Source organism: Electrophorus electricus, chromosome 6, assembly GCF_041902795.1.
Source record: "Electrophorus electricus isolate QZ-2024a chromosome 6, ASM4190279v1, whole genome shotgun sequence".
In the NCBI taxonomy this organism is placed as follows: domain Eukaryota; kingdom Metazoa; phylum Chordata; class Actinopteri; order Gymnotiformes; family Gymnotidae; genus Electrophorus; species Electrophorus electricus.
In genome coordinates, this window is record NC_137502.1 from 22,034,112 (window position 1) to 22,052,787 (window position 18,676).

At 40.8% G+C, this 18,676-nt stretch overlaps 1 protein-coding gene across 1 annotated transcript; it reads left to right on the forward strand.

Annotated features, from left to right (window-relative positions):
* Positions 1-9,702: 9,702 nt before the first annotated feature.
* On the forward strand, positions 9,703-17,344 carry LOC118241218 (long-chain fatty acid transport protein 2-like). The gene is made up of 8 exons (XM_081715394.1): positions 9,703-9,763; positions 13,728-13,852; positions 13,945-14,139; positions 15,460-15,550; positions 15,829-16,027; positions 16,100-16,197; positions 16,639-16,769; positions 17,005-17,344. Exons 1-8 carry the CDS (start codon positions 9,703-9,705, stop codon positions 17,179-17,181), a joined length of 1,077 nt encoding a protein of 358 aa, XP_081571520.1. The 3' UTR covers positions 17,182-17,344.
* The last annotated feature ends 1,332 nt before the right edge of the window (positions 17,345-18,676 follow it).

Consider the following 18,676-nt stretch of genomic DNA (forward strand, 5'->3'; position numbering starts at 1 on the left):
GCAATATGTGCTACTGTAGCTCTTTTGTGGGCTTGGACTTCTCTCCCCACGTGCCTTAGGGTGCTCGTGATCCTGTCACAGCTTCACTGGCTGTCCAACCTTGGGCCTCTTTTGGACTCTAACCACTGCATACTGGGAATACCCCATATGACCTGGGGCCTTGCTTATAAAAAGTTGCATGGATTCCAGAGAAAACGTGTTCATGTGCACAAGTAACAGGAAATGGTGTAACCCTATAAAAGGAACCCTAGCACCTTATTTGGTTGTTATGGTTCTCTAAGAATGCCAAAAATGTACAGTGCTGTAGACAACACAGCATACATTCCAGCATTTTTATAAATCTGTAAATTTCTGCCAAGACATTTCTTTATAAATCCCAGTTCCTGCATGAGCAGTTGTGTATGCACAGTACAGATCCATTTTTGTGCATAGGCCTTGTTTTTAAATTAAGCCCCTACTGTTTTGGAGATGCACTGTCCCAGTCATCTTACCAACACAATAAGGCCCTTGTCAAAGCACCAGTGCTTTAGCTTACCCATTTTCCCTACTTCCAGCACAACAGCTGGATGTTCTGGATGTTCACATATTGCCTGATATATCCCACCCCTTAAAAAGGTGCCACTATAATGAGATAATCAATTTTATTCACTTCACCTGTCACTGGGTTTAAAAGGCTGATCAATGAATATGTATTTTTATGTCATTTTAATTGTGAGTAGCTAACCTTTTTAATATTTTAATACTATAGCCTGTGTTAGAAAATGGTTTTGATTTTATTGTTACTGTATGCTTGAAACCATGTCAGAGGTTCACCATATCTTGTTCTGGATGACAGGGGCATAGAATTTTAAAATAAAACATGACTCACAGAAGATGGCCTACAAATACACATCATGCCATACAAAAATGCTTGAGCTTGCCTGGAGAAACATGAAGAGGAAAAGCCACAGTCACAGCTCAGCATTGTACATGTGCACAGGATAACATGTAAATTGTCTTATACCATTAGAGCTCCATGAGAGCATTCCAGCAAACCACAACATTGTGAGCTCTTCTCAGGGTTCATCAGGTTTTACCATGTGGAGCAAACATTCTCCAACACAAGAGATTCATCCTGGTCTCCCCAGTGATTAAGCTGGCGCCATTAATGCCTGCTCCGTGCCACTGATACCATCTGAATCTACCACTTTACAGAATGACATGACAACCTCGGACATTCCTCCTTTATGGATTGTTACCCCAACTAGTCTGAGCTCTCCTTAACCACATCCTTTGACTAGCCCTTTCAGCTACTTCTGATTCTCCTTCACAGCTACACTTAATGTACAGCCTCTAAGGCCAAACTGCACAAGCAGTGATGTGGCAGACTTTACTACAAATCCCCTCACACCTATCTCTACCTCGCTTATATGTGCCTGCCACTTGCATTCTCTCACCTAAGCCACCAAGTCTGCATACTTTAGATTTTTCCTTTCAAATGCTTCATCCACTGCATCCTCAAATGGAATTAACTCTATAAAATAAAGTGTTCATTTACTTTCAACACCACTGTCTCCACATTCACCACTACACTGTCTGGCCTGAGTGTAGTTAACGCAATACACTGTTTTTTGTACCTACGCCCACAAGCAATTTCCAATCTCACACTTCACCACTTCGACCAATATTTATAGCCTGTGCTTTCTGTCCAATAAACCTAATAGCTTTATTACTAACAATGCTCAGCAATGCATTATCCTCTAGGCACTATCAAATAAACTATCAAATAAATACTAGGGGTGTAATGATGCACTCTGCTCACGATTCAGTTCAATTCACAATACAGGATTCATAATTCGATTTTCTCACAACTTTTTTTAAACACAATATCAACATAACCGTAAGTCCATGTGTAAACTGTAACTAAATGTAGTTTTGCCATATATTAACTGTAACTAAGCTGCTGGCCCGAGTACCGCAGTGTCAGTACGCACAGACTTCCTCGTTTGTGCAGAACATTTATTGATGTTAAAAATTTAAGACAACGGTGGCACTCACGTATCATACACACAATGAACATAACTATACACTTAACAATAAACGATAAACACCTACACTTTGACATGGGACAAACTAACATTACAGCTACACAAATCTAGTTAAACACACGTAGTGGGAGCACACATGGACAGGGGTTTAACTAGACCTAAGACATTAATACTAAATCCTGGGCATGTCTGTGCAATCCCGGGGGGGTGTGGTTACAACACAAATAAACATAGTACATGTGGATCCCGGTGCACGCGGCGGGCCGTAACAGGTGATTTATGGGGGCGGAGCAGTCCATGACATTAACCTGAAACCATTTCTTTTTATTTCTCAAGCACAAACAATGCAAAATATATAAATTATTATTATTATTATTATTATTATTATTATTATTGTTGTTGTTGTTGTTGTTGTTGTTATAATAATAATAAAAATTCATTTTTATTTAAATGCATTTAAAAGAAAATACAAACAAAATTCAAGGAACACTGGTTTATAACGTAACACTATAAAAATGTGCTATTGTGTCATAAACAGAACACAATATCGTCCATTTCCATGGTCCATATCATCACATTGCTGCATTGCAACGAATCGTGGCACAATGCATTGTTGCACCCCTAATAAACATGGTAATACACTAAGCACTTTATTCTGTCTTCATATATACTGACCCTGAAAAAACTGACCTTACACTCTGATAAAATATGCTTCAGTGTGCCAACCCCTGCATGTAATTTATTCTTGGGGTCTTCACCTACCCACTGTCCAAGGTCTGAGGAGTTGGAAGGATGTCATAAGTTGCTCCAAGTAAAAACTTGATGTGACTCACATCCATTGCCCACAGCTCTTGCCAAGTGATTTTCATTTTCTCCTCACTTTTCCAGTGAAGCCATTGCCTTGCTTTCCTTGTGATGCTACTGCTGTGTGCTGTGCATCCCTTTACTAGTTCACAAACTAGTCATTATTTGCCTTCATTCTGGTGTTGTAGCTTTATTAAATGCTTTCCAGGAATCACCTGATCCTGTTTTCCACATTTCCAATGGCCATCTAATGGCCATCTAATATGAGGCAGTAGGCCAAACTTGAGGCACCACAAGTTTCAATTTACATAATTCTGAAGTATACAAACAAGCCAAATGTGCAAACATTACAGTACATGTTCTAAGAGGAGCCAGATAATTCAGGATACCAGAGAGAACCTTATCATAATGAACCACTAAATAATCAGGATTAGTGGACTCAGGTATAGGGGCCTGGCTAAACATATTCCAAATGACAGAAGTCCTGAAATGTTTTAAATTCCTAAAAGTGAAATGGCATGATTCCCGTTGCCCTCACTGATAACATGGTAAAGAAAGATGAAAGAATACTAACTTATGATCAGATATAAATAAATCAATACCATACATATTAGTGGGAGACATACCAGTGGAACAAATGATGTCAAAATGTAACCTTGGTTATGAGTGGTGAAATCCACATGCTGGGTAATATCAACACACTGAAGAACATTTAAAAATTTAGTAGCAAATGAGCAACGACTAAAGTCCACATGAATATCAAAATCACCAAGCAACAGGAGACCTAAATAGACATAGCTAAATGTGAGGTGAGCAGATTAAAAATGTCATAAATAAAAACTGAAGAGATCTTTTAGGTGGACAATAGATAACCACAATCAATAAAGCTCATGCAGAAGATATAAGCTCAGCATTCAAAGGTAGACATGTATTTTAGACATAAGTCAGTATTATGTTCCAAAATAAAATCAGCAATAAACGCTGCATTGTTATTTAAGGAACGAACATTGAACAGAGCACATTTGACATTTACTAAAATCACTAAAATCAGATTCACACTTGAGCATATTATTAGAATGTTGTTTGTAGACAAACATCTGACCTAAACTTGGATGGACATACTTAGGCCTTTGCAAAATGCTAAGCCAGCAATGCTTCAAAAGTGGAGCTAGAGTTTTATATTGTACATTTTGAAGGGCACAGAGTGCACTGAATGAGTACCTGATAGTCATAGTGAGGCCTCTGTAATAGTTACAGCAACACAGTCCAATAGCCAAGGGAACAGTCCCAAAGTAATCTACATAGCTCATGAGAAGAGGTAATCATAGTAAAAAGAGAGCCAGCAGACACAACGACCAAAAAATCAGCTGAATCACATTGCCACAGTCTCTCATTTGCCATAGATTTTGCAGTATTGGAGCCATCCTGGTATGGGTTAGAAAACGTAGTTGTAATGATCAATGTATTCATTAAACGCAATGTGGCCAACCCCATTCGTGACCAGTGGATTTCTCTGTGGCGCAGGACCGTTTAACAGAATGTTTTTTCAAGGATGGACTGAGCTGCATTCACTTACACCAAGGCAGAAGCTTTGAGAGTTCTTTAATCCATCAGCTCTGTTGCTTTTATGGGGTAGCAAAGTCTTGCACTACCTCATACCACCCTGCAGGCAATGGACAGGGCAAGAGTTTTAACAGAACTCTTCACAACCTTTGATGCACTCTGCCAGCATCGCAGAAGCAGGACTGGGCTTCCTGTCCCCCGTCGGTGCTTTTCTGCTTTTCACCATGCTTTACCAGTGTACCGCTCAGTCCCCTTTCTTTTAATGTTTGGACAGGAGCCTAGACTTCCCATAGACTTTCTCCTGGGCCAGGTCCAGAATCCTGTAGCAGAAGAAGTACAGATTGGTTGGCTGATCACCAGTCCAAACTTAAGGTGGCTTTGAGGACACTCATTAATGGTTGTTGGCGGACACTTGTCGCTGGAAGGAGTGGCATGATCAGCGGGTCCAGGGGGTTCCTCTACACATGGGACAGTTGGATTATCATTGCACTACAGCACTAGGGGTCGCCATAGGACATATGTAGTTCAGTAGTTTATCAGGTTCTGAGAGCCCCTCCATGTGGATAATATAACATTGCCCCTGTGGATGACGTGCATAAGTTAAAGCATGTCCGTCTGCTGAAGGCTCATTGTAGGCCCACGTCCTCTGGTTATCCTCCTAAAGCTTCCTATGTACCTGCTCTGGCAGTATCTGATGATGATGAACCCTCTAGTGATGGCAACTTGTGGTTGCTAGTCTCAGAAACCCCTCCACCATCTACCGCAGCTGTACCAAGTTTTTCTTTTCCCACTGGGAGGTCATGCACGTTCCAGGTACATGTTCTAGTTGAGTGTCCCAGCTTCAGACTGTGCATTCTACAGCCAGTCAACATTCTAATATTTTACCATTATTCACCACTGTTAACATAGTTGGCTTGTCTTTGCGCTGCAGTAACTGGATAGCATTGTTCTGCTTAGGTTGTTAGCAGTGTGCTGTTCTGTGTATTTTGGGTGGTGTTGGCTTTTTATTGAAAATACACTTGTTAATAAAAAAATAATTTATCTATGTGACCTTCCTTGGGGTAAAATGCCCTTTTGTGATTGGGGTCCAATCAGTATGTGAATAGTATGTACTAGGCTATTTCCAGCACAGCCAGGGTTTCAAGCTAGCAAGTATATGGCGTTACATGGCTTGTAGAATTGACCAACATTTCTAAGCTTCTGTTCACACAGAACAGTGCATTCCCAGGCCCGGAGTTAAAAATCTCTGGACAGCTGGGTGCAGTAGACAGAAGCTCAATGGAGTTTACAAAACAAAAGGATGAACTTGCATCTTTGTATGCCTTAATGAATTCAGTACAGCTAAATGGAACTCTCGCTATCATTTTTACATTTGCTAAGAGTTCCAATGTTAAACTCAATTGAAAAGAATATTACATAATTTGGCCTCATTGTGTTGAGAATATTAAAAATGATATAATAGTGACGATAATGATAGTAATAGATCGATAATACATTTGTAGATAGGTTAATAGATAATTATGTAATCTTTTCAAAAGTAATTATAGACCGTTGCGTGAAGCATCCGAGACTTGACGTTTTCTCCCAGATTTGATTGGTCTAGAGCCAGCGCTTTCTCTGACACTTTAAATATAAATGCAGATTTGTTAGAGCAGGTTTTTCCGCTTCGTCGTCTATATCAGGGCATATTATATAATTAGGCTCTTTTTTAACTTTACCCAACTCATGCTCACAAGCAACAGAGCTGCGAAGAATGGAAATAATGTACACGGTTTTATTAGTAACGAGCTTCATTTTAGGATTTTTATACATTCCTTATTTATACATTCCTTATTTTTTCCAGGACTGTAGATACATTACAAATATTATTTCGCTAAGGTCCAAGAGAATTAGGTTTAGGAAGAAATTTCCGTTTTATACAATTTTGGAATGTCTATAGTTACTTACCTTCAAGACGACAACATGAGTAATAAAGTCGCGGACCTGTGGAAAGTGGTCAAAATATGCCTCAAACTAAACGCGTTTTATTTGTTAAACGTCGAAAAAGCGGCGTTTTGGACGTTTTTACGCCGCAAAATACGCCGTTATTTTTTCACTATGCCATAAGTACACCGCATAAACCATCAAAGTTTTAAAATTTGGAAAGCCAAAGTGGTCAAAATTCACCTCAAACCTAAACGCGCTTTAGTTGTAAAACGGCGAAAAAGGCGGCGTTTTGGACGCTATTCGTTATTTTTCACTACACCGTATACACAGCAAAAACCATCAAAAACTCCATATTTTACGCCATTTACATGTCAGTTTAAAACGTCGTAAAATGTGCTGCTTTAAATGTTCCAACTTTATAATAAGATAATTATGTTATAATCATTATAATCATTATCTTATAGCAACATCATGAGACAGACTGAGGATGTTGATAATAGGTTACTGTGGAGACAACTGATTTTGATGTTGGGTTTATTTAAGTAGATATAGAGTCATATTATTTACTTTTATTTATATTTACATTTACATTTACGGCATTTAACAGACACTCTTTTCCAGAGCGACTTACAAAAGTGCTTTGTCATTTACTCATAGAATATATCCAAGTACAGTATAGTAGGTTAGAATTAAACACACCAATGAACTAGAATACTGTAGAATACAGGGATGAATGCTGATACCTAGAAGTGCAAAATACATAAGGTCTATCTTAAACAATGATAAGTGCTATTAACAATAAGTGCTAGTTTGTTAAACAACATAAACAGTGCCCTACAATAAGTACTAAATTAGTCAGCCAATAAGGGAGCAGTGTCAGTTGTCCTTTAAATATTCTGCAAATAGATGGGTCTTTGTCATGGTACGGCCCCTCCCCCCTCAAGTTCGTTTGCATGTCTGTGTGTGTTCGTATTGCCACACCCTCTTGTGTTGTGCACCTGATCCTTGTTGTGTGTAATTGACATGAGTGTATATAAATCTTGTTTTGTATCGTCAAAGTTGTCTGTGTTTGATCTAGGTAGTCTGTGTTAAGACGTGTATGTTTCATGTGTAAATAAAACGTATGTTTATGTTCAACGTGCCTCGTCCCCGCGTCCTGCTTAACGCTTGTCCATCACAGTCTTCTGACCGCGTTTGAAGACTGCAAGGAACTCTGCTGTCCGGACAGCAAGTGGGAGTTCATTCCACCATCTTGGAGCCAGGACAGAAAATGGTCTCAATGCTTGTCATCCATGAGACCTGAAGTAAGGTATTTAAAGCCGAGCCGCACTTGAGGTTCGAAGTACTCAAGGTACGGATCAGGCTTTGACCATTGACCTCATGTATGAAGGAGCTGGTCCATTTTTGGCTTTGTAGGCAAGCATCAATGTTTTAAATCTGACGCATGCAGCTACAAGGAGCCAATGAAGGGAGCACAGCAGTGGAGTAACGTGTGAATTTTGGAAGATTGAAGAACAATCATGCTGCTGCATTCTGGACAAGTTGTAGAGGTTTGATGGGTCTTAGAGGAAGACCAGCCAGTAGCGAGTTGCAGTAGTCTAGCTTTGAGATCACAAGAGACTGCACAAGCACCTGGGTAGCTTTCTGCAAAAGAAAGGGTCGAATCCTTCGTATGTTACAAAGGAGGAATCTGCAAGAGCAGGTTAGATTAGAAACATGAGTTGAGAACGACAACTGGTTGTCCAAAGTTACGCCCAGGCTAAGGGCAGCTTCGGATGGTGATACCAGGGAGTTCTCAAAGGAAACAGTGAGGTCATGGTAAGGATTGGGAGTACCTGGGATGAACAGAAGCTTAGTTTTACTGGGGTTGAGCTTCAAGTGGTGGGCTGTCATCTATGAGGCATTGTCAGTCAAGCATGCCGAGATACGTCTGGAGACCTGCGTGTCAGAGGGTGGAAAAGAAAGAAATAATTGAGTGTCATTGGCATAGCAGTGGTAGGAGAAACCATGAGAAGATATTACATCACCAAGAGAACGAGTATACAAAGAGAAGAGAAGGGGGCCCAATACTGAGCCTTGTGGAACACCAGTGGAGAGTCTGCAGTTTGGATGTGGATCCTCTCCATGTCACCTGATAGGACCATCCCTCCAGATAGGACTGAAACCATCTCCAAGCAGAGACAGTCACACCAAGCCTGGAAAGAACAGAGAGAAGAATGTTGTAGTTCACTGTGTCAAAGGCTGCTGAAAGGTCTAGAAGAATCAAAACAGATGACTGTTTGGCAGCTTTAGCGGCATGAAGTTTCTCAGTCACCACTATGAGGGCCGTTGCTGTAGAATGTGCCGGTTTGTAGCCAGACTGATTGGGATCATGCAGCTGGTTCTGGGTGAGAAAAGGAAATAATTGATTATAAACTGCTCATTCAAGGGCTTTTGAGAAGAAAGAGAGAAATGATACCGGTCTGTAGTTGGTAACGCTGGAGCTGTCAAGAGTGGCCTTCTTGAGGATTGGTACCACCCTGGCGGTTTTTAATGCAGTAGGTACATATCCAGAAGATAAGGAGTTGTTGATGATGACAGAGATGAAAGTAAGCAGATCTCTTGCAATTGTCTGGAACAGAACAGAAGGAATTGGATCCAGTGGACATGTGGTTGGATTGCTGGAAGTCAGGAGTTGAAGAATTTCATCTGAGGAGAGAGGAGAAAAAGAAGTCAGAGAGTTGGATGTTGGGGAATGCACGTTGGTTGGAGGAGTGGGAACAGAGGAAAAAGACTGGTGGATTGCTGCAACCTTCTCCTCAAAGAAGGTAATAAAATCCTCCGGAGTAAGAGATGAGGAAGGAGGGAGAGGGGGAGAATTAAGGAGAGAAGAAAAAATAGTGAAGAGCTTGCGTGGATCAGATGATGATGATTCGAATTTCTCTCTGTACTAGGATGACTTTGCAGATGTTACTTCCAGTGACAACTTGGAAAGGAGAGACTTGTATGAGCTAAGGTCTGAATCTATGCAAGAGTTCCTCCACCACCTCTCTGCAGTTCTTAGTTCTCTCCTGTGGCAGCTAAGTGTTTCTGTTAGCCAGGGGGTAGGTGGGGAGGACTTAGCAAGTCTAGAGGAGAGAGGGCACATTCATTGATGAGGAGAGTGTAGAAATGAAAGTATTTGTAACTGTATCCAAAGAGAGAAAGGATAGAGAGTCAGGGTGAGGAAGGGTGGACAAAATAGTAGAAGTAAGGGAAGAGGGAGTTATAGAGTGCAGATTGCGATGGAGGAAGGAGGAACATGTTGGAGAGGACTGGATGGAAAGAGAAGGGAGAGAGAAGGATAAAAAGTGATGGTCCAAGAGTTGGAGGGGGGGTGACTGATGTCTGATGTTGTGGTGGTATGGGTGAAGATCAGGTCCAAAACATTGCCTGCTATGTGAGTCAGAGGAGAGTGGTTGAAGGTGAGGTCAAATGCTGTCAACAGCAGAAGAATGTGGGAGGAATGCAGCTTGTCTGATGGAAGGTTGAAGTCACCAAGGAGAATGAGTGGATTTCCTTCAATGGGGAATTTCCTTCAATGGGGAATTAAAGGATATCAAGCTCATCAATGAAGTGATCTAGGGAACCTGGAGGGCAGTAGATGACAATGATAAGAAATTTGGTGGGGAAAGACACTGTAATGGCAAGAAATTCAAAAGAGGAGATGGAAAGTGTAGAGAAGGAAAGTGGAGTGAAACGCCACTCTCGAGACAATAGTAAACCTGTGCCGCCACCCCTGCCGAGACGCCTCGGAGAATGGGTGAATGAAAAGGCAGAGGACAGGGCAGCCGGAGTCGCCGAGTTCTCAGGAGTGATCCATGTTTTTGTTAGAGCCAGGAAGTGTAGGGAGTGGAGGGATGCTAATGCTGAGATGAAGTCAGCCTTCTGGACAGCAGATTGGCAGTTCCAGAGCCCTCCTGCCACCACGATCTGTGATGGTGTGAAGCGTTGTGAGTCAGTGAGGTTGCTGAGATTGCAACGTCTATGATTGCGCCAGGGAGATCTGTGGGATATGTGGACAGGAACTGTGAAGCACATTTCAGATGCTTGATTTGTGGATGTATGAGATAAAGGATTGAGATAATATGAGAAGATACTTAGTTGAGTTTGTGAAGTCCTGTAGGTGAGATGTAGATGAACTGATTGAGAACATCACCAAACCTCCTCCAGATGTTGATTACCGCTACAGACGGAGTCGTCCTAATTTAACTCAGTTCAATAAGTGCTGAGCCTGCCCCTCAATTCACACCTAAGGTCAGGGCGAAACTACACCTGTAGTGAGTAATTACTGCTAGCAAGCAACTAACAACTAGCCTTGTTAGACAACAAGCCTTGAATTTCACAGAATCTAAGGCAAAAGTAAGTGAACTCAGAGCCTACCGTAACCAACCAAATGATAATCCAATGAGACAAACCAAAGCACAAAGATACCAATCTAATATTACCTATCTAGATAATATTACCAATCTAGATACCAATTTAATATTAAATTGACTACTTTCCACAATCCTGCATGTACTTGCTGGACTAATATATTAGCCCAAACTCAAGCCGGGCCATCCAAAAATGATAGCATGTAGGTTGCCTTCTTGTACTCCTCCACTGGACTTTCAAACACAAATTAAATTGTGTTTCACATAGCATAAAGAAACCTGAAGGGGAGCATAATGTTCCAGTATAAACCTCTGGACCTCTCACAGGAAATGATAGGAGCAACAGAACAGAACCCATCGGTGGAATAGAGCTTGGATAGCAAGAACCTATATTGATCTAGGACCTTACTGATCCTTGATCCGTCCTCGTGATTCTGCTGATGTTCGCTGCAACTTTACAGTGGTGAAGTATTCTGTATGAAATACATGGAATAGATGAACCAGGCTGCAATAGCAAATGTTTTAAAGCCTCTTAAATGTTACTTCCACAATCCAGTGTCCAGGGCACGGTGAAACGAAATATCCATATCTCATCATTGTTAAACAGGAAATAAAACACAAAGACCAAAAACTGGGACCACAACGAAAAACCACAAAACAGGAAGCAGGCAGACCCACCACTGAACTAGCCAGAACAGCAAAACAAATACTTCACACTGTTGACAGAGAATGGAGGGGTATAAATGCACAGTAGATAAAGGTAAGTTAGAGACAATGACCATAATGGCTAGCATAATAGGTAACAAGGGAGGGGAGAGTAAAAAAAGGTGGGGCTAAGAAGTAGACAAGAGCATATGTCAGGACTGACAGGAAAACAGCCAGAACCAACAGCAAGGAAATCAAAGCAGGGCCAAGAAGTAAACAAGAGCACATGGCTAACAGACAAAAGAAACAGTACCAGAAGAAAAGAGACAGGGTCAAATCGTGACAATTTTTAGGATCATCTTATTGCAGTATTTGTCATGGGTGTAGGACCATGTTATTTCAGTATTAGTCTTTGCAGTACTGAAATGGCAGAAGTTTTCATCCTGTTCAGTCTCACATATCCCAGTTGAGAGTTTTGATTATATATGGGTTTGACTGAATGTATCTTAGTGTGTAAGAGGTGGACTAGATTCATGCCTGAACATGTTGGGGTGTGTATATTTGTGTGTAGACATCATGGTGGTGTTGAGAAGGGTATCCTCTGCATCTCAGTTCTGGAACGACTGCAACACACCAGCCCTCACAGAAACTAACAAACCAATCCTTCTCAGATTCACACCAATCCTTTTCAAATTCATAGCAAGGGACTTCATGTGCCTTCTGTTTACTTCGTTTTACACATGTTGCCATGGCCCCCTTGTTAGCACGCCCCCCCCGCGTCTCATTAGTTTTCCTATCATTGTTTAGAAATACCCGTTTATTCCAACATCGTGGAATAAGCTTATTCCACAACCTTGTTGTGACCAGGTTATGACCCTTTGTAGATGTCTGTTTTCGCTGTGTTTGGATTTGTAGTGTGTATTATCGTCTTTTACTTTTCATTAAACGCTTTTTTTAATACATTTGACCGAGCTCCCGCTTACATTCTGCAGTGTAACAGTTAAGTTCTCAAGGAAATGCCATGAAAAAGTATGGTGGCCAGGAAGACCCAAGTTACCAAACACCCTGCAAATGAAAACAATCCGCTGCAACTACACAAATCACATTCATCAAAACGACAACATTTTTCAGAAACGCGATGCAAATTTATGAACGCTATACAAAATCGGAAGACGCTTTATTCAAAATGATAACATATGCACTACATTTCGGAAACACGATGCAAATTCGGAAAACATACAACTTCAGAAATGCTGCAAATCCAGTCGCAGTACAATGGAAATGTTGTTTCTGGGGGACACGGAAAGGGGATGGACAACCGATCAGCTAGTGAAAAGTCATTTGTATTTGCAAATACCACGGTTTTGTCATTGGTATCTGGTACCAACTGGTATATTTGTGCTTCGTATTCTTGCGTTTGTTCCTACTGCTAGGCTGTAAAAAACGCAGCATTAAAGAATGTTGATTTTAAAAAATCTCATTTAACACAACTTTAAACCTGACCATGCCAGTTAATAACTAGCTAACTACATTGAGTGTGTTACTATTTTACAATCCAGTTCAATCTAACTGTCTAATACAACTCAATTTCTGTCCATATACCTACATTTAGAGTGTTATTGATTTCAACTCATATTTTATATGCATGTAAAAACAACACACCTTGAATAGCTGGTCATTGTAGCAGACCTATCAAGACCTGATGAAAATCGACAACAAATTTATCTACTTCCAGGATCCAGTTAGGAATACTTTCAGGTGTGTGTGTGTGTAACAACCTTCCATTACACACATGTAGGAAAGAATAAAGTAAAGATTTTAAATATTCTAGAGATGCAGTGTGAAGAGTTCCTAATCTGAGAAGAAGGCACAAACACTGAAAACTGAGATTGTTTGGATGTTAAAGGAGGACATGTCACACACACAGCTTGATCTCAATGATTGAGTGTAGTTCTCCACCAAAATGTAGACAGAACATGGAGGGTATATCAACATCTCCCACGTCCTGCCTCATTCACTGAAAAGTCCAGCTCTTTTTCTGAGTGAAATTGGATGTAGGATTTGGATTGTAAGGTCAGCCTCAGAATGAAATGTTCTACACTGGTCAGTCCTGCTTAGATTGTTCATTAATATGCTGTTAATGAACAAATATAACACAAGAAGCATATACATGCATTCATAACGTATGACTGTCTATAAGCTGCGCAGGTTCTAACCTGGTAGTGGTTCTAGCTGCTGTGAAACGGTGTTATACCGAAATATAAAAAATGCTAAGGGGAGGCAATTTCATATGTTTTATGTATATGTGTTAATGTGTCACAAGTTATTGCCTGAATGTGTGTGTGTTTGTGCTTGTGTATGTGTGTAGGCATCAGAGTGGTGTTGAAGAGGAAGTTCTCTGCATCTCAGTTCTGGAACGACTGTAGAAAACACAATGTGACGGTGATCCAGTACATTGGCGAGACCATGCGCTACCTCTGCAACACACCCAAGGTGACACACTAGCCATCACAGAAACTAACACACCAGTCCTTCACCAACAGTGCAACACCCGTGTTTCTCTCTGCTGTTCATTTGTGTCTCAGGCAGAGAATCAATGTGTGAACAATGTGCGGATAGTGATCGGGAACAGTATTCGTGCCAACACATGGATAGAGTTCCTGCAGCGTTTTGGACATGTACGGATTTGTGAGTTTTATGGCGCCACAGAGGGAAACATCGGCTTTATGAACTATACTGGGAAAATTGGAGCTATTGGACGAATGAGTGTGTTTGTAAAGGTTAGAGAGGGAGCTTGCTATACCACACTACTCCTCACTACAGTTAATTACAGCTCACTATACTTGACTGCAGCTCAGTATCACTAAGACAGCTGACATATAGCTCACGACCACACTTACAGATCACAACCGCTTACTTCTGCTTACTGCCACTCATTCCAGCTCACTACAGGTTAATACAGTTCACTACTACTCACAAGCATTCATTACAGCTCACTACCACTCATTACAGCTCACCAATGCTCACTACAGCCCATTACTTGTAATTATGTCTCATTTCAGTTCATTACAGCTCGCAATTGCTCATTACAGTTCACTACCTCTCATTAAAGCTTACTACTGCCCACTTATTATGGTTCAGTATAGCTCACAAATGCTAATCACAGTTCATTACAGCTCCCGATAGCTCTCAGCCAATCCCTGCAGCTCAAAAATTCATTACAGCTCACTATCACCCTCGCTACTCATTACAGCTCACCACCTCCACCGACAACTTCTCACTACAGCTTACTGCCATACGTTTGTTCTCAACCGCTTACAGTTCTCTACTGCTCATTATGGCTCTCTAATACTCAATAAAGCTCAATACCACTCATGACAACTCACTACAGCTCACTACTGTTCACAACAACTCACTAGCGTGGACTACCACTCACTACAGCTTACTATCATTCAATGCAGCTCAATACTGCTCATTACGGTTTACTACTGTTCACTACAGCTCATTACTACTCACTACAGCTAACCAAAGCTTACTACATTTCAGTACCGCTCATTACAGTTCACTATCACAGTTCACAGCTGCTTACTACGACTCACTACAACACACTACACTCATTGTAGCTCAGTTAAGCTCATTACATTACAGCTCACTACATCTCATTACCATTGACTATTGCTCATTCCAGCTCACAATCACTTACGACTACTCATTAAAGCTAATTCATCGCTCATGATTACAACTCACTACAGCTCATGACCTCTAATTACACCTCACTACCACTCATTACCACTCACAATCACTCTAGCTCACTACCACTCTTTACCAATCATTACAGCTCTCAACCACTTATTATGGGTCAAGACAGGTCACAGTATATCTCAATACAGCTCACTACTATTCATTATAGATCACAAATGCTCACTACCTCAATAAATGCTCACTATATGAGGGATGTTTGGATGGAGAATATTTTGACATGACTGGATGTAGGTACATTATAAATAATTTACACTATTGTGTATACTGTTATTAATATTTTCCTGGTTTTTGTATGTGTGCCTGTGTGCGTGTACGTGTGTGTGTGCGTGTGTGTGTAGATAGCTGAACTCTTTGCTCTTCTTATGTATGATACTGAGAGTGAAAAACCAGTCAGAGATTCCAGAGGTTTCGGTATGGAGGTTGTTACAGGTAGGCCTTTATACAGCACTATTACTGCTACCCATGGGTTCTGAAGCCCTTTCCTTGCATGATGGATGTTTCAGATGCCCTAGGAAAACATGACCTAGGTCACATAGAGTACGTGTTGGCAAACACTAATTATCTGTTAAGAAGAAAGCAGTTTTCCACCTCGCTGCACGCTGTGCTTTGCTACTGCATGAGTCAAAGACCCATGATTTAAAACAGTAATCCATCCAGTAGCTGAATAGAGTGTGTGTGTGTGTGTGTGTGTGTATGTGTGTGTGTAGGTGAGACAGGCCTGCTAGTGGCTAAGATCTCTAAAGTGGCTCCGTTTAGTGGCTATGCAAACAACCAACAGCAGACAGACAAGAAGACACTGAGGAACGTGTTTCAGGAGGGAGATGTGTACTTTAACAGTGGAGACCTCATGAGAGTTGACCGGGAGGGCTTCGTCTATTTCCAGGACCGAACTGGGGATACTTTCAGGTATTCGTTCTCCAAGCCAGCTAAGCCTGTTAATGTTTATATTGTGTGTAACCTGTTTTTCCCATGTGGCAGGTGGAAGGGAGAGAATGTTGCTACCACTGAAGTCACTGATATTTTAATCATGCTTGATTTCATCGAGGAGTCAAATGTCTATGGAGTCAAAGTGCCAGGTATTGAATTCATCACTCAGAAAGCAGCGGGTATTAGGCACTATTACACCACAGCAGGAGCTGTTCAGTGATTACTCCAGAGGTCAACAGGTCCAGGGCTCTTGGACCACTTTATGGTACTGTTGGAGACAAGCTGGCTAAGATGCTAGTTTGGCTATATTAGTTTAGCTGCATTAGTTTAGATTATACAGACCCAAGTAACAGCACACTCATATTTTATTCATTTTACTCTTGTATCTTTGTACTTTGTAATTTGCATTAGGATTTGTGCATTTTTAAAAATTCTTTATTAGTTTATGTATATACAGCCTCCAAATGATTTCACATTGTACTTTTATAGTGAGAATAATGGTATCATGAATCTTAGTTTAGTAGCAGTAGCTTAATGGCTTTGACGTGGAGCAGAAAGCCTTTTTTAATTCTGTTGTTTTATTGGCTTAGGTCACGAAGGTGGAATAGGAATGGCTGCTGTGAGGTTGAGAGAGGGGATGGCTTTTGATGGCTCTGTCATGCATCAACACGTGGAGAGCTACCTGCCTGCATACAGCAGACCACGTTTCATTAGGATCCAGGTAAACATTCAAACTCCCTCACCGCCCAATCACTGGCACTGAAATGACACACAAACTTCTTCATTTAAAATGTCCCAATATCCATCATTCTTACAGTCCATTGGGCTGGGACAATGTCCAGGTTTTTTGTTTTTACCACGGTTACTGTTTCTAGTCACTTGAATGGAAGGGCTATAGACAATTTATGCAGGACCATGAATCACAGTAAGTCTAAGTTCCCCCTGCTGTCCTCTAGAGGGCGATGAACATCACCAGCACCTTTAAACAAATGAAGGTGAAGCTGGCTGAGGAGGGATTCAACCCAAAGACCATCCAGGACCCACTTTACTTCCTGGATGATGAGAAGAAGACTTACATGGCTATGATGGAGGACATTTTCAGTTCCATCTGTGACGGAAGACTGAGATTATAACGAGGAGAAAGAGAGAGAGAAGGAGAGAACTTTCACCATTTTTATGTCATCAACTCATGATTAATGAAAAAACATGTGGGAAATCTGATGTTTCTAAAGGTTTGTAATGTATTTGTATCTATATGTTTGTGTTATTTTTTTGCTGTGTATATGTCTCTGTGTGTATACCTGTGTGTTTTTTGGTGGTGTGTGTGTTTGGCAGGCAGGGGGCTGTGTTTGTCTTTCCTTTTATTTATAATAATGCACCGCACTGTCTTCCTGATTGCTTTTTCCCAAACACTGGTGTATTTGTACAGCAACTTATAGATAGTACAGATATTAAGGACTCTTTTATTCAAAACAGGTCCTGAATATGCATGAAATGCCTGAGAACATCCAGTACAAAGCTTATGGAAACCTTTAAACACATAAACATGTCCCTGGTGAAGGAGGGTTTCGATCCTGCCCGTATATCCTAACCTGTGCATGCCCTGCAGGAGAGCAGGCAGGGTTATGTTCTGCTTACAAATGGCTAGTACAGCTCCATTGTAGTGGGTCAGAGTTACTTCTGAGTTCACACAACTGATGTGTGATTCACTGTGATTTGATTTATTGTGTGTCATACCTGAATATGTATCTGAGCAAAGAGGAGTGTAGTTTCTTTTCTCAAGTTTGAAAGTCACAAGCATGCTCTTCAGTGTGTCTGTCCTTCTGGGGATGCTTGACACATGTGACATTTCACTCAGAACTGTAATTGTGGTAAGAAGGCAGAACAGAAAGCAGTGGAATTGCACAGCCTAGGAAACAGTTATAGAATTAAATGGTAATGGCAATTATTAATTATCACAATAAGGCAAATTTTAAAAAGAAAGATTAAACCATACACAAAATGGTAGAAAAGCATGGAACACTCCAAAGGGACAGGGGAAAAATGCAGGAGCCTCATTTACACTGAGGAGGAAGATCAGAGAGGCAAATAGCAACTCTCAGCTACAGCGATGTGTTTCTATTTTATCATGTGCTATCTAGCTAACCATCGCAAAAAAAAAACAAAAAAACATGTTTTTTGGTGATATATTGTGTAAGGATGCAAAATTTATGTAGAAAACAAAAACCTGTCTGATCATTTGTTGTTTAAATGTAATGCATTTTGAACTAATGTGAGTTTAACTGCAGCCCTACTCAGGTGTAAGGATGTGATTAAAGAGCCACCATATGTTGTACAAGTTGATCCTAGTTGATGTTTACTTTATGTTTATATAGACAAGGCAACATGTCATCTAAATACGTTAATAAGTAGTCACAGCACAGACAACACAACAGATAATTCTGTTGCAAGAAATTGCCACATTATTTCTACTTTGGAAAAAATACTGTGGCTACATCTGCCTTGATACTGTCCCTGACCTTATTTTATGTTCATTTTCAGTTTGAAAGCTTGTATTTCAAGCATAATTGTTCGATAGTTGGATAGTTGTTTGATACATAAGTCTGACTTGCCCCTCACAAGTACCAG